At 42.8% G+C, this 14,732-nt stretch overlaps 1 protein-coding gene across 1 annotated transcript in view; it reads left to right on the top strand.

Moving 5' to 3' along the window:
- The window catches only part of SPTBN4 (spectrin beta, non-erythrocytic 4), a 1,415,585-nt gene that overhangs the window by 1,105,934 nt on the left and 294,919 nt on the right, over positions 1-14,732 (top strand). The window contains 2 exon segments of the mRNA XM_078660647.1: positions 11,090-11,189; positions 11,192-11,933. Of these exon segments, the coding sequence (XP_078516773.1) occupies positions 11,090-11,189; positions 11,192-11,933 (842 nt within the window).

Raw genomic sequence — 14,732 nt, 5'->3', positions numbered from 1 at the left:
GGGGTTAATTAACTCGACATCCTGTAGATATAAGGGTAGGTAAAAATGGTTTGTACAGCTTTCAACCTCTGCATGCAATGCCTGTGAAAACCATAAGTAGGAAGGGATCTTACCCGTGATACGGGAGCCTTGCGGTAACGCCCCAGCGAAGTGCTCGGTCGCGTTTTAAGAAGGGAAGTCGCCTAGAGGGGACGTGTAGGAGAGAAAAAGCGGGTCAGTCGTACATCCATAAGGCAAAGACCTCACTGTGACAATTTTTGAACGTAGAGCGGGCTTACCGAGTCAGTGGGCAGGAGTGTCTTCCAGGCAGTTGCGTTGGCGTGCCGCTAAGGAAGTCGTATATTACGGATTGTAAGAAGGCTCACGATAGGCTAGGGCTAAGCACCTGTGATAATAAAAATAAGTGTAGGACAACGTGGCGGCCATCTTAAGGTGGGTAGGCCCATGCACTAGAGGTGTTCGTTGCAGTCGTAATTATAGAAACGCAAGTGACCAAGTGGACAGGACATAATGAAACATATAAAAAGGAAAGTGGAAGGGAAGTAATAAAAGATTAAAAACGATTAAAAAAGGGGCTGTACACATCATAGTGGAGCACAAAACACTGGCATATGACAACGACAATTAATATGACAGGGATTACATTAAATTTGTCCAGTCCTCTTGCAGATTTAGCCCCGACTTCAGGCTGTCGGTTCTCAGGATCCATTTCAGTTCCTCTTTATTTAGCATTTTAGTCAAATCCCCTCCTCTCGGGGGTATGATAACCTGGCTGATTACAGTCCATCTTATCTCGTTCTCAGTGTGTCCTTTTTCACTAAAGTATTCAACAAGTGGCGCATTGATGGTTTTGCATCTAATCCTACTCGATGCTGCGAGATCCGTAGTTTGATCTTCTGTTTGGTCTGTCCCACATAGATCATATCGCAAGGGCACAGGATAGCATAGACCAAGTTACAGCTGTTACAATTTGAAAAGGTTTTGAGTACATTTCTCGTATCTTTGAATACAAAGTCTTTACCTTCAATACAAAAATAACACACCACACAAGAGCCACATTTAGAATGTCCCCTTAGGGGAGGAAGTAACCATAGGTCGTTCAGTGTGGTGTTTGACGTTTTTGGGAGGGGGAGAGCCGCCCTCACCAGATGGTCTCTCAGGTTTTTGCTTTTTTTTAAAGCAAACATAGGTGTTTCTAGATCTAGATTCCCTGAGTTAAGAATATGCCAGTTCTTTTTAATACTTTTCCGGATTTTGTTGGACACGGGGGGAAAAAGTGGTGACACAGACTAATTTGTCAGATGGTTTCTTAGGTCTAGGTTCCAGCAAGGTCTCACGAGGGCAATACCACGCCCTTTTCATGGCATTCTTAACTAGGCGACGTGGGTAGCCCCTAAATCTCAGTTTGCTTGCAAGTATGTTAGCTTCTGTGAAATAGTCTGTTTTCAAGAAACAGTTTCTCCTCAATCTCAAAAATTGGGAGTAGGGTAAACTGTCCCTCAGGGCTCTGGGATGGCAACTGCTATAGCTAAGCAATGTGTTTCTCTCAGTTGGTTTTCGGAATAAAGACGTGAACAGTAAACCGTTCTTGTGTTGGATACATAAATCCAAGAAGGGAATGCTGGTTTTGCTGTGAGTCAAAGTGAAGGTTAGCCCATTACAATTATTATTCAACCAATGTAAGAATAATGTAAGACCTTCAACAGGGCCCCCCCAGATCAGAAAGACATCGTCTATATACCGCTTCCACATATGGACCCCTTGATGGAACGGGTTAGTGGAGGGGAAGATAGTATCGCATTCGAGCCAATCCATGTACAAAATAGCCAGGGTTGCAGCAAAAATTGCGCCCATGGATGTGCCTTTTCCTTGTTGAAAGTACTCATTATTAAACATAAAAAAGTTTAGAGTAAGACAAATTTCAAGCAGTTGAATAACGAAAAGTGTGGGTACTGTATGGGGGCGAGGCCGGCTATTCAAAATGTTCTCCATGACAAGCAATGAATCTCTTTGTGGGATGTTTGTATAAAGCGACTCAACGTCTAAGGTACATAGAGTTTCGCTTTCTGGGTTAAAAGGATGATTCTCAGTCAAGTTTATCATGAACATACTATTCCTGACGTAGCAGTTTGTGATAGGTACAAAATCTTTAAGGAAAAAGTTGACATAGTGACCAAGAGGTTCCAACACAGACCCACAACCGGAGACAATTGGGCGGCCAGGGGGGTTATCAAGCCGTTTGTGGTTCTTGCGGAGGGTATAGATAACCGGTGTCCTGGGATGGGTAACATTCAAGAAATTAAATTCGTGTTTGCTAAGGAAACCAATTTCAAGTGCCTCAGTGGTAATTTGTTTGATCAAGCCTTGTAGTTCTTTGGTAGGGTTGGTTTGAAGTCTACAGTAATGGTCTGTGTTGAAGACTTGCCGAGACAGTTCAGTTTTATAGTTATCAATACTCTGTAACACAATACCACCCCCCTTGTCAGCAGGCTTTATGACTAGATTACTGTTGTCACGTAGTGATGAAATGGCCATTTTCTCAACAAGTGTGATATTATATGGAATAAACAAATGAGTTTTGGCTAAATTGGTAGCTTCCTTAAGTATAACTTTCTCAAATGTCGTAACCTCTTTGGGGATCATATTGGAGGTGGGAGAAAAAGTGGAAGGGGGTCTGAAGGGTGTAAGGGCAGTCTTGGGCTGAGCTGGGTTCTGATCAAAGAAGGCACGTAGTCTTATTTTCCTAAAGAAACCCAAAAGTTCTGAATGAAGGTCAAGAAAATTGGGGTAAGTAGTGGGTACAAACGATAGACCCTTGCTGAGAATAGAGATCTCCTGGGAGGATAAGCTGTGATCAGACAGGTTAAATAGAGGGATGGTCATGTCCACAGTGTCAGGGTCTGTTACCACTGGTAGAACTTGTGTCTCGTTTGTCTCTCTCCCGGAGGGTTGTACCACCTTGCTTGTTGTTTTTCCCGACCCTTTTTGGGAGCTTCTCCCCCTCCTCTCGCTAAAAAATGGGGGTTTGGGTTACGGGCAGAAATCCGTAGCTTTGCCTAAAAGCCCTGTCCTGTCTGTTTGTGAATTCTTCACCATGCCAATCTGTATGTCTTAGGGTACAAGCTTGTGCCCTTCTACGAAGAATTGTTGAAGGTATTCTGTGTGATTCTTTCAAAAAGTAAAAGATTGGGACCTCTGTCCGGCTGGACATGTCATAACCAAATATAGTATCCATTGTGTCTATATTTATTGTTGTCTTTAAATTACTTATGCTTGGTAACTCATTGGGACTTTTCCTTAAAGTCTTTGGCTGGTATTGACATACCATTTATTGCTTCTTTCTAATTATTGTTTCGAAGATGGTTGAACTTTTTGGCACGCTGTTTCCACAGCCAGTTTCTATAGTAGCTCCTCGTTCTGGTGTGAAAGGTTTCACAGAAGACACTGACATCTGTGCGCCAGAGGTGACTTAATGGATACATGACATCATGACCAGAGCCCTCCTGCGCGCAGAAGTACTGCTGAAAAATTTCTGTATCCAGTATGCCTCCTGAGGAGAATTCATAAGTTAAGGAATCTGCGGCTAGACTATGCCTCTACCACATCGTTACCGAAGGTAAGTAACTTTTCAGTCTCTGCCCTTATTCGGAAGTTGGAGGTACCAGTCTTCCCGTACCTCGACGACTTACTATTGAAGGTGAGCTTTCCAGTCAGTTGATGACCACCTCCAGACACCAGCAATGACATCTTTGGGGTTCTCTATCAACCTGATGACGTCAAACCTGACTAATTTGCAGAGGCTCCCATTCATCAGAGACATCTTGGATATGGTGTTCTTTAAGACCTTTTCTCCAGACAAATGAGTCCAAAACATTTGGGCTATGATCCTGATGTTTTAGCCTCTGTCTTGGGTCTGAGCAAGGATGGCTTTGAGGCTTCTTGGCCTGCTATCCTCCTGCATCTTGCTCACTGACCATGCCAGATGGCACATGTCAGCTCAGCTGTGGTGTCTGAAGTCTCAGCGGGCTCAGCACCATGAAAAATTTTCAGATTCCATCCAGGTGTTGGACATGACTACAAAGGTCTGGAGTGGTGTCTGCTCAACTGCAATTGGAGAACCCCGCCTCCCTACCCCACACACATGTTATGGTGGTGAGGGATGCATCACTACTTTTGTGGCCATCTGGAAGAGGTGCAGATCAGAAGACTGATCTGTGGTAGAAATCGACTTCCTGATGACCTTCAAGGAAGTTTGGTTGAGGGGCTCATGAACAACACCCCCACCATCTGGTACTGCAACAAGTAAGGTTAGGAAGAGTCTTGGGTCCTGTGCCACAAGGCTCTGCGCCTGTGTGAACTGGGTGAATCATCAGGTCATTCTTTAGGTGGCACACAATCTGGCAGGATCTTTAAATGCCAAGACTGACAAATTCAGCCGTGGGTGCCTTTCCACTTAATCTGTACATGATGATCGCTAAGATAAGTTTGTTGCTTGGTGCGGTACATGCCAGACAGACCTACTGCAGGCCAAATTGTTGGATGTACTGCTATTTGGTTTTTTTCTTGACCCAGCAATTACTTGCAGTGAGCATAGTTACAGGTTACTTCCCAGCCCTTTCTTCCTTTTTACGTCTGCTGGACCCGCCTTCTCTATTCACATCCCCTATTGTTATGCAGTTTCTTTAAAGTTTGCAACATATGTTTCCACCAAACCCCTTTGTGACGCTACAGCAGGACTTTCCTTGTGTGTACCCCTTCTGAACCAATGCACAGTTGTCCATTGGAACTCCTCATCTTAAAAACTGACTTTCTGTTTGAGTTAACAACAGTACGGAATTTGAGTGAGTTTCATGTCCTCTTTGCCCAGCTTCATCATACTACTTTTTTCCAGAACAAACTTGTGTTAAGGACTCAATCAGTGTTTCTACCAAAGCAGGTGACACTATTTCACACCGTACAAGCCATTGCTCTTCTGAAAGTCATTGATCCCCCTCATCCCTCAAAGGAGGAAGAGACACTCCATCGTGAGGACCCCAAAAGAACTCTGAGCTTTTACATCAATTGCACCAAGGAACATCAGGTGTACGATCAGCTTTGTGGGGTTCTCTGGGGCATAGAAGGGCAAGAGTATGCAGTAGGGGGCCCTCTTGTGATGGATAGTTTTCTGTATTAAGGTCTGCTGCCCAGTGGCCAAGAAGCAGCCTCTAGACTGTCTGGGGGTTTATGCCACCAGGGCTAAGTCTGTTACCACTGTGTTGGCATGGCTGTATGAAATATATGTCAAGCAGCTACATGGGCATCAGTGCATGTGTTCACAAAGCACCATTGCCTTCCATCGTAACAGGCATTTTGCCCTTTCGGTTCTGCAGGACTTTTTAGAATGAGCCAGTCCAATAACATTCCACCTTTGGAGGTACAGCTTTGGTATCTATTCACAAAGTCAGGAGTGTGAGGTTAAAAAGTATCCATCAGAAGAAAAAGTTGCTTACCTTCAGTAACACTCTCATTAGTGGACACTCAGTCTAACCACAGATTTTTCACTGACTCTTCCAATTCCCAGTTCTGTGGAATGGTCTCCTTTCCATCTAAAGAGGCAGAGGTTTAGGAATCTGCTCTTTGGTTATTCCAGTTCGCGGATAGGCTTTGTGTCTGAGGGCGTGAACAAACTTACAATAGAAACTGATGTCAGCATGCAGTAGCACAGGTTTTTGAGTTTCTGGAGCCAGTCTGGCAACTGAGGGATATTTAGAAGCTGACAAATCTACAGTTACATTGAATATCCACTGGGAAGAGCTTTACCGAAGGTAAGTAACTTGTTCTTTTGGCATTGGGTACCTAACTGTAATTTATCTTCCAGGCCTACAGAGCCAGAACGTGGATAAGCCCAGCAGGCATCATCTGAAGCAGCATGAATAGGTGCTAGACAGTGGTGTCCTCCAAGGCATCTTTCAAGAAGGGCCCACTCCACAATTTAACGTGTTCGCCACAGAAGAAAATCCAAAATGCCTAACCTTCACTTTCAGGTTCCCAGAGTCCAAACTAGGAGCAATGCCCTAAAGATGCACTGGTTGAGGAAGTTCACTCACTTTTCCAATTATTCTACTACTTAAAAGACATCATCAGAATGATGCAGTGCGAGATGACAATGATCCTAAATGCTCTGGACTGGTTGAGACAACTGTGGTATCTGGATCTGCTACATCTTTCACTTCAAACTCACAAGAGTTTTGAGCACTCAGAGTACCAAGATGACTACAGGAACAGCCTGACTGAAACAAGATGGCAACCCATTCCACCGTGATCGCCTACTAAAAGGAAGATGTTCTATGCATGGTGCCTTCAGAGACAGGTGGACCCAAGAAAAGGTCAAGAAACGTCTCAGTTACCTTTCCTTCTTTATTTGGAAAAATGTGGCCATCATTTTTCTTCTGGTAAAATGCATTTGACTGCTGTCACTGTTTATAACAGAGCTGCTCTCAGACTTCTGTTTTTCCATCGTCCCAGTTACTAAGGATATTCTTGAGGGTCTAAAAGACCAGATTTTACTTTGTTCTGGAGGCTTTCTCCTCCTTGAGAAACAAACATTGTCTTTGCCAAACTAATAGGCCCTCCATTTGAACCGATGCACAAGGCTGACCCCCATCACATTTCATGAAAAGTGGCTAGTCTTGGGCTTTAACTTTGGCCAGAAGAGTGAGTCAGCTTTCTCCTCTGTGTTCAGAGATACCATATCTGTTTTTCCACTGTAATAAAGTATGTTTAGGAATGTATCCATTTTCCTGTCCAAAGTAATCTCAGATTTTCATATCAATCAGACAGTCTAACTGCCAACTTCACTTCTGGAGCATACATCTCCAGCAGAAAGATTTCTTCATACCCTAGATGAAAAGAGGGCAATAGAACTTTTCCAGGTAAGCCCAAAGCCCACTTTAAATGTGGAAATGGAAGTTCTTCCTCCTTCATGCGAAATGTATTAGCTCCAGTTATTTGTAATTACGGCTCACTGTTTTCTTTTTTTACTGATTTTTGCAGATAAATACAGACCGAAAACAATGTTTCCTGTCTGTATTTATAACTAAAATAGGAAAAATTCTGAAAATTGTGCTTCTTGTGATTGGCTTGCCATGCTGTCTTTCCTGAATTTCAGGCCAACAGCTGAGCAGGCAGACAGCATGGTCAGTTAAAAAAAAGGATGAGATTTGCTTAAACACAAGCATATGTTGACGCATATATGAAGAATAATGATAGTATTTATCTGTGAGTGTAATGTTTTGTTATATTTGGCTGCTCAATTTGCCAAAACGCAATAGGCCTCAAAGGCTGAGTGCATGTTCATCAGTTAAATGGAAATGTACGATTTTACAACTCCATTTATTCACAAAACACAAAATAAATACAGATAAATACCCACAAGATAGCCCAAATATAAATATGGATAAATACAGATGGATATGTTAAAAAAATAAATACCATAAAACCGAGAGCCCTATTTGAAATGCTGCAACCTAGAAACTAATGCTTTCACCAAACATTATTGCATTGAATCTGATTCCAGAACTGATATTCTGGTTGGTAAGGTTTCCTTGCACAAATTATTTTATTATAAATTACTTTTGCGTTTTTGCCCTCATCTTTCTTTCTAACCTTCCTTTGGTGCTCTGCGTAATGTATCTTGCTATTCTAGTCTACTGCTTATCAGTATAAGAGAGAATCCCCTGACAGTGTCATCCTACCTTTCCGATGTATATATAGGGCCATATGTATCATAGTTCCGTTTTGCGAATTCTAAATAGCGATTTTCAAGGAATCGCTATTTAGAATTCGCAAAACGGTATGTATGTAAAAAATCGCTTCTTTTTAGCGATTCCTTAACATTCCTAATTTGCGATTAGCAAATTGCTAATCGCAAATTACCCATTCATTTCTATGGGCCAGGAGGCCCATAGGAATGAAGGGGAAATTTGCGATTAGCAATTTGCTAATCGCAAATTAGGAATATTTTCAAGGGTGCAGGGGTGTCTCATGAACACCCTGCTGCACCCCTGAAAATGACATGTGGGGGCATATGGCGCACATACATGCCCTGAGGGCATGTATGAGCGTCATATGGCACCTTTGGTTTTTTTAAAAATAGCTTTTTTTAAAGAATTCGCAACTTACCACCAACTAGAAGTTGGTGGTAATTTGCGAATCCTTATGAGCATTTTTGGAATATTTTTTCTTTGATACATTGCATTTAAGGAATCGCAAGAATTGCGATTCCTTAAGTGCAATCGCAAAATAAGGAATAGCAAATTTTACGATTCCTTATTTTGCAGCAAAAATGTTACATACATACCATTTAGCAATTTAGCATTCGCAAAGGCCGAAATTCAGCGAATTTCGGCCTTTGAGAATTCTAATTAGCTTGATACATATGGCCCATTGTCTCTAAAATCTATACAAATTCCTTCTGTGTTCCTTTTTTCCGAATGTGTTGGTGAAACGACAGAAAAGATTGTGATTGTTTCATTTTATTTCTTTGAAGAACATCAGACCCTGCACTGCATAATTGGATTCTTGGTAGCTTTAGAATTCCTTAAAGGTGTGGTGCTTTTTAGCTCAGTGTGCACTCAGCCTATTTCAGGCTACATTCTCTCTATACTTTAGGGTTTTGAGAAAGGTCTAATATATTGGTGTTTTAGGCAGACAAAATGTACTGCTATTTAGCTAATTGTTTCTATGTAAAAATATTTTGAAAAGATGATGGTACGGTGATCAAACATGTGCACAGATGTTTTTAGCTCTTTGTCGAACTAGGTTTACAGTTTAGAAGGGCTTTCTTTTTTTTAGCAACATCTTCGTCTAGCCCAAAGATGTGAAATATATGCGTCAAAGATGAGGGTGCTGTAAAAATAAAATAAAATAAAGGAATGTGTTTGGGGTATTTGTGAGTTTAAACATGTTGTGGGCCACCAACGAGTGAGGCAGCTCATAGCTGTCCATGCACCTTTTTCACATGTGAGACCAGGGTGCAAAGGCAGTTGGCAGAAGCCACCATCCTCTGTTGTCCACAGTTTGCTAGCCTTGAAGGAGTGTGCCACTTACCACTGCCCCCACAAGGCCTGTGGCAGCTGTAACCAACCATACTCCCCCAAGGCCCGAAGAATGCTGCAGGCCAAAGAGCATACAATGGCGTCAGTAGAAGTTGCTATGAAAATGGAGAGGGGATCTATCCTCTCAATTGCGGGCAGAATATACCACTTCACCTTTGGCAAGACGTAATGAAATGTGCAGACTTTTCTTGTCCTTCCCCAAGACAGGAATAGGAAAAATAGTTGCACGCCCCCCTCGCGAGCAAGGTAAGGGTTAGTGGTACATAGCCCCACTCCTGCTCTGGGGAAAGCCAGTTGAGTTAGCAAGTTACCATACATACAGGGCCAACTCAGAGATGCCCTGCAAAAAAAGGAAATGCAGCCTCACACTTCAGCCAGTTAGATGTGTTCTGAAAATTATACCTCTCATCCCTTTTGGCAAGGCATGAGGGAAAATGCACATGCTATACATTCCCTTCAGCAAGTTGGGGTTAAAAAGACCCCAGCCATTGGACAAAGCCACATATGGAAATACCCCTCTGCCCTTTGAAGTACAGATATCTCATTTTGGTTTAGGAGGGTGGAAGAACTACCCAGCTATGTGAAAAACCTACTCCTACATGCTCTTAGTTAAGGCAAGGCAAACATATAACTCCACCTAACCTTTGACACGGATTACACAGCAGCGCCACCCTTGGGCAAGGTGGTGTGTTAAAGGATCGAACCACATCCACCTTGGGCAAAGCTAGAATGTAAAGTAGGAATATGTTTAAATAAAACATGTACAGTTACAAATATTGGAAGGCACCCACACCCTCCATCAGACCATAACACCCACACACACCATCAGCTGTCTTCAAACTCACTTCAGTTAACCCCACACCTACCATCAAGCACACAAAATCCTCCCATATGCGCACATACCCCTTTATACCCTTAAACCAATGGGGTAGACCCAAATGATCAAGGGACCTGGGTAACAGTTTATATATAAAAACAAAGTGGTCCCTGACACAATTCAAAATCACATATTAATGTAAATCTCGTTGTTTAAAGTAAACAGATGATAAATCTGAAAAAGGAGATGTATTATTTGTAGACAACAATGCTAAATCAGCAAACCCAACACAAGTAATACAAAGAAGCCACTTAATACTCAGTCTCTTCTTAGTAGAATAGCAATTTTATTTACATAAGACGGCCTACCTAATGTATGGGTAGGCCGTCTCTTTGGTTGTTCAACTGAAAGATTGAATTTTTAGTTGTTGATAAAATTCTTAACTGTGCTTTTCTATCTAATTTCCTTCAATTCACTTGAGCACCCCTTTCTCTCACTGCAGGTTGCAGTTCCTTTCCCTTTTCCTCTATTTTATTAATATGTAAATAAAATTGCTATTGTACTAAGAAGAGACTGAGTATTAAGTGGCTTCTTTGTATTACTTGTGTTGGGTTTGCTGATTTAGCATTGTTGTCTACAAATAATACATCTCCTTTTTCAGATTTATCATCCTGTTTACTTTAAACAACGAGATTTACATTAATATGTGATTTTGAATTGTGTCAGGGACCACTTTGTTTTTATATACATACCCCTTTATAGGCCTATAGTCCATCAGATGCCCACACATTCACTATCAGATACCCCTGCACAGCCCCATGATCAGATTTCCACAAACACACATCATCAGTCACCCACTGCTAGCTCTAAAAACAATGAACTTCTCTGAAAGAAAAGAAAGTTGATGGTAAGTTAATGTTGAATAGGGGCAATAGTGGCTACAGGCCAAAAATATAAAAAATATCACAGTTCAGCTGGCAAACTCATTGCAGTCTATGGCGTAAAATAACAGGGACACCACACGCTGCAGATTCCATCAACAGTGTAGGTACTGAAATGGGTTTACAAGACATACAGATATTTGTGATTATAACCTTTTCCAGTCTTATCAAAAGGAGTCTCTTGTGATATAAATATATCAAATACAACTTAATTTTGTTCTCTCCATTTTTTTTAGCTTGAAAAGTTAAAAGCAGAACAAAGTAAGCAGCCTCCCACTCCACTTCTTGGGCGAAAGTTTTTGACTGACCCAGGAGAACTCACACCACCTAAGGCTGCTGTCCACTTCTCCGTCCATCTGCTTATGACAAGCCTGACTCCAAGTTAGACCGGAAAGATGCAATCAAGATGTTAGAGCCTCAACCTGTTCTCAATGGAATTAAACATGAGGGCAATGAGCAGAAGCCTGAAATAGTGGAGCCCAAGACTGTATACGTGCGGCAAGAGATTAAACCAGAACGTTTGCAACCAAAAATCGACCATGTCCAAGACAATCTTCAGCACACTATGGGGCAAAAAACCTCAAACCTTAAAGAAAAGGTAGAGGCAAAGTCTCTGACTCATGCAGGGCTGAAAACTGATAGGGTAGACTCAAAGCTTACTCCACACCTTGCAGTGCAAGAGGGACTCAGTGTGAGTTTTGAACAAACTGAAGCCAAAAGTGGGCGTGGAGAGCCACATGCCGAAAGACGGCGTGATCGCCATGAGCGGAGGCAGGAAAAGCAAGAGTCCAGCGAGCATGACACTCCTCGGCAAGAGCAACCTGAGAGGAAGAGAGACCGTCATGAAAGGAAACTGGAAAGGCAAGAGGCGGAAGAGCATGAGACGACAAAACCAGAGCCATCAGAAAAAAAACGAGAACGACATGAGAGGAGGATTGAACGACAAGGTTCAAGTGAGCAGGATACCCCAAAACAGGAACAATCAGAAAGGAAGAGGGAACGCCAGGAAAGAAAATTGGAGAGGCAGGAGTCTAGCGAGCATGAGACTCCAAGAAATGATCCATCCGATAAGAAAGGAGGGTAGGTTTCAGACAGTCTGCTATCACCATAACGCATTGCATAATGTAATAAGCATCTGATTCACAATTGAATACTCTAATGAACTAAATGTATGTTAAAAAAAATCAAGGTAAGGTTACAATGTCACTGTTGCTTTAAATCCAGTTTTTCAGTTCCGAATTTTGTGACAAGGATGAAACCTTTCTGCAGGAAACCTCACACCCATGCCCTTGCTTTAACCCCTTCGACGCTCATGACGAGCTGGGCTCGTCATGAGGTAGCCTCCTCGCACGCTCATGACGAGCCCAGCTCGTCATGAATAATGGGTTTTTAAAAAACTCAGCGCAGCAGGGGAAAATGCTCCGCAACGATGCGGTTAATGCAGTTCAGCAAACAAGAATTTTCCAAAGTTATCATTTACAGTTTTATATTTACATACACGTAGCCAAAGATATGATAATAAAAATATTATCATCTTGCTGTATATATAGTGATGTAAAGGTCCCACTGACATCAATTTTTAAGTTGATTTTACACAGTGAATTTGGGTTGAAGAATCAGTTCACCTGAAATAATTTTGTTGCCATTTTTTTAGAATGTTGGTTGACTAAATCGTATTTTCTGTGCAAATTTTATAATTTATCCAGTATTGGGGTATCTTTCATAGATTCACATGCCTGTATCATTCCCCATCGCCGAGGCGGGAGTCCCACGGTAATAACATATACAAAAGCAGTGCCTTAGTAGAAAAAACTGTAGTAGGCTGACAAGACACTAGGCCCAAAGCTTAGTAGCCTATCTACCTCATTGTATGGAAAGAACTGAAACTTAGTTCCAGCCAATCAGCTGCTAGCACCCTCTAGAACCTTCCCAGCAGAGGCAGTTCTCCTCAGATTTTCACCGCACGTCGTGTGGAAGGGAGTCTCCCTGAGTAACTACTCAGTTTCTACTATTTCTATTCAGGATGTCTGAAAAGAAAGCTCTCTTTAAAGCTTGCAGGACCTGTGATAAGAAAAGGGTCCATGTAGATGATCAGCATAAGGACTGCATCTACTGCCTACATCCTAACCATATTGTTAAGGATTGTAGGATTTGTAGAATCTTCACTGCCAAAACCATCAGAGACAGGGAGGCAAGGGTTCTTTTATGGCTCAAATCATCTTCAACAGATGAAGAGGACAGAGCCTCTACATCCTGCAAAAGAGCCAGATCCAGAGACAGCTCTTCTCCTGAGGGGAGGAAACGCCACAAATCCTCATATAGAGCTTCAGACCAGACAAGGAGATTGTCTTCTCCTCCTTCTGGATCAGCTTTATCTCTGTCTTCTGAGTCTTCCAGACCTTTAGCTGCAAAAACAGTGAGTAAAGCCCAGGTCAAGACTCTTTCTCTGGTGTCTGGTCTCACAGTTTCTGTCACCTCTTCTACTTCAACTTCTTCATCTACGGTCGTTACAAGGGCTAATACTTCTCCTATTGTGTCTTCGAAAGTCTCTGCTTCAAAGAAATCTTCTGTAAATAAGGAATCCTCTGCTAACTCTAAGTCGCCGTCGACTACAGCGTCAACTTCAATCTCATCGACGACGCTTCCTTCATCTTCAAAATCATCGTCGACGAAAACCCTGTTGACGTCAAAGACATCATCGACGAAGAGCCCGTCGACGTCGAAGACATCGTCGACAAAGAGCCCGTCGGCGGCAGCCCAATCAACGAAGAGCCCGTCGACGACAGCCCCATCGACGACGAGCCCATCGACGGCAGCCCCGTTGACGACGAGCCCATCGACGACGGGCTCTTCGTCGATGTCGACGTCGAGACCGTCGACTGCAGCCCCGTCGACGAAGAGTCCATCGACGGCAGCACTGTCGACGTCGATTCCGTCAACTTCGAACCCGTCGACGAAGATTCCATGGTCAACATCATCATCATCGTCGACGGCCCAGTTGTCTGTAACGCCCCTGTCAACGACGAAGAGCCCATTATTGACCAGAAGTCCACCTACGAGAGGTTGGTCAGCGATTTCACAAGTATCTCAGGCGTCGCCTGTTACTTTCAACTGAAAACGTACCATAGGCAAGACTATACCAATATATCTCCATTGCTACCATCACATATTTTAGAGATGATGAAGATGACTGGGAGGATGAAGGCCCCTTTGGGGTTGTACGCCATCCATCAGAGTTACAAATAAAGTACCAAGAGGAGGATGAAGAGGAAGACTACCAAGACCATTTTTATCAAGAGGACTTGTCTACACCCTATCATAGACAGTCACATAAGGTTCCAGGTTCGGAAGAAACAAGTCATCTTCCCCCTTCTCTAATCCAAGATCTGCAGGCCATGTTGGCTGATTATCGGCAGAGGTTTCCACCCGCACCGACTACTGCACCACCAGCACCGATAGAAGATCCTATTTCGCTAAGACACCCTTCAGAAGCTATTCCACAAGGGGGTCAGGATACTTCATCCTCTGACGATGATGAAAGAGAGGAAGGCGAATTACCCAATGATAATGTGACCGGGGATCCTTGGGATGAATACATAATTCCCATGCCCTCGCCTCCTACGGCTCAACCTTCTGATTCTCCACCTGAGGATATTGGCGGCTTTCATAACATCATGCAACGGGCTGCAACACGGTTCAAGCTGCCAGTCACTATTGAACAATCTGAGTGTTTTCTACACAACTTCAAAGAAGGTTATAGAAAGATCACCAGAGCAATGCCAATCATAGACTTCATTTGTACGGAAGGCCTTAAGATAATGAAGACACCTGCCTCCATACCTGCAGTACTTCCTCGAATTGAGAACAAATATCGTGCAC

Source organism: Lissotriton helveticus, chromosome 9 (genome assembly GCF_964261635.1).
Source record: "Lissotriton helveticus chromosome 9, aLisHel1.1, whole genome shotgun sequence".
In the NCBI taxonomy this organism is placed as follows: domain Eukaryota; kingdom Metazoa; phylum Chordata; class Amphibia; order Caudata; family Salamandridae; genus Lissotriton; species Lissotriton helveticus.
This window is presented reverse-complemented; position numbering and strand designations above follow the sequence as displayed.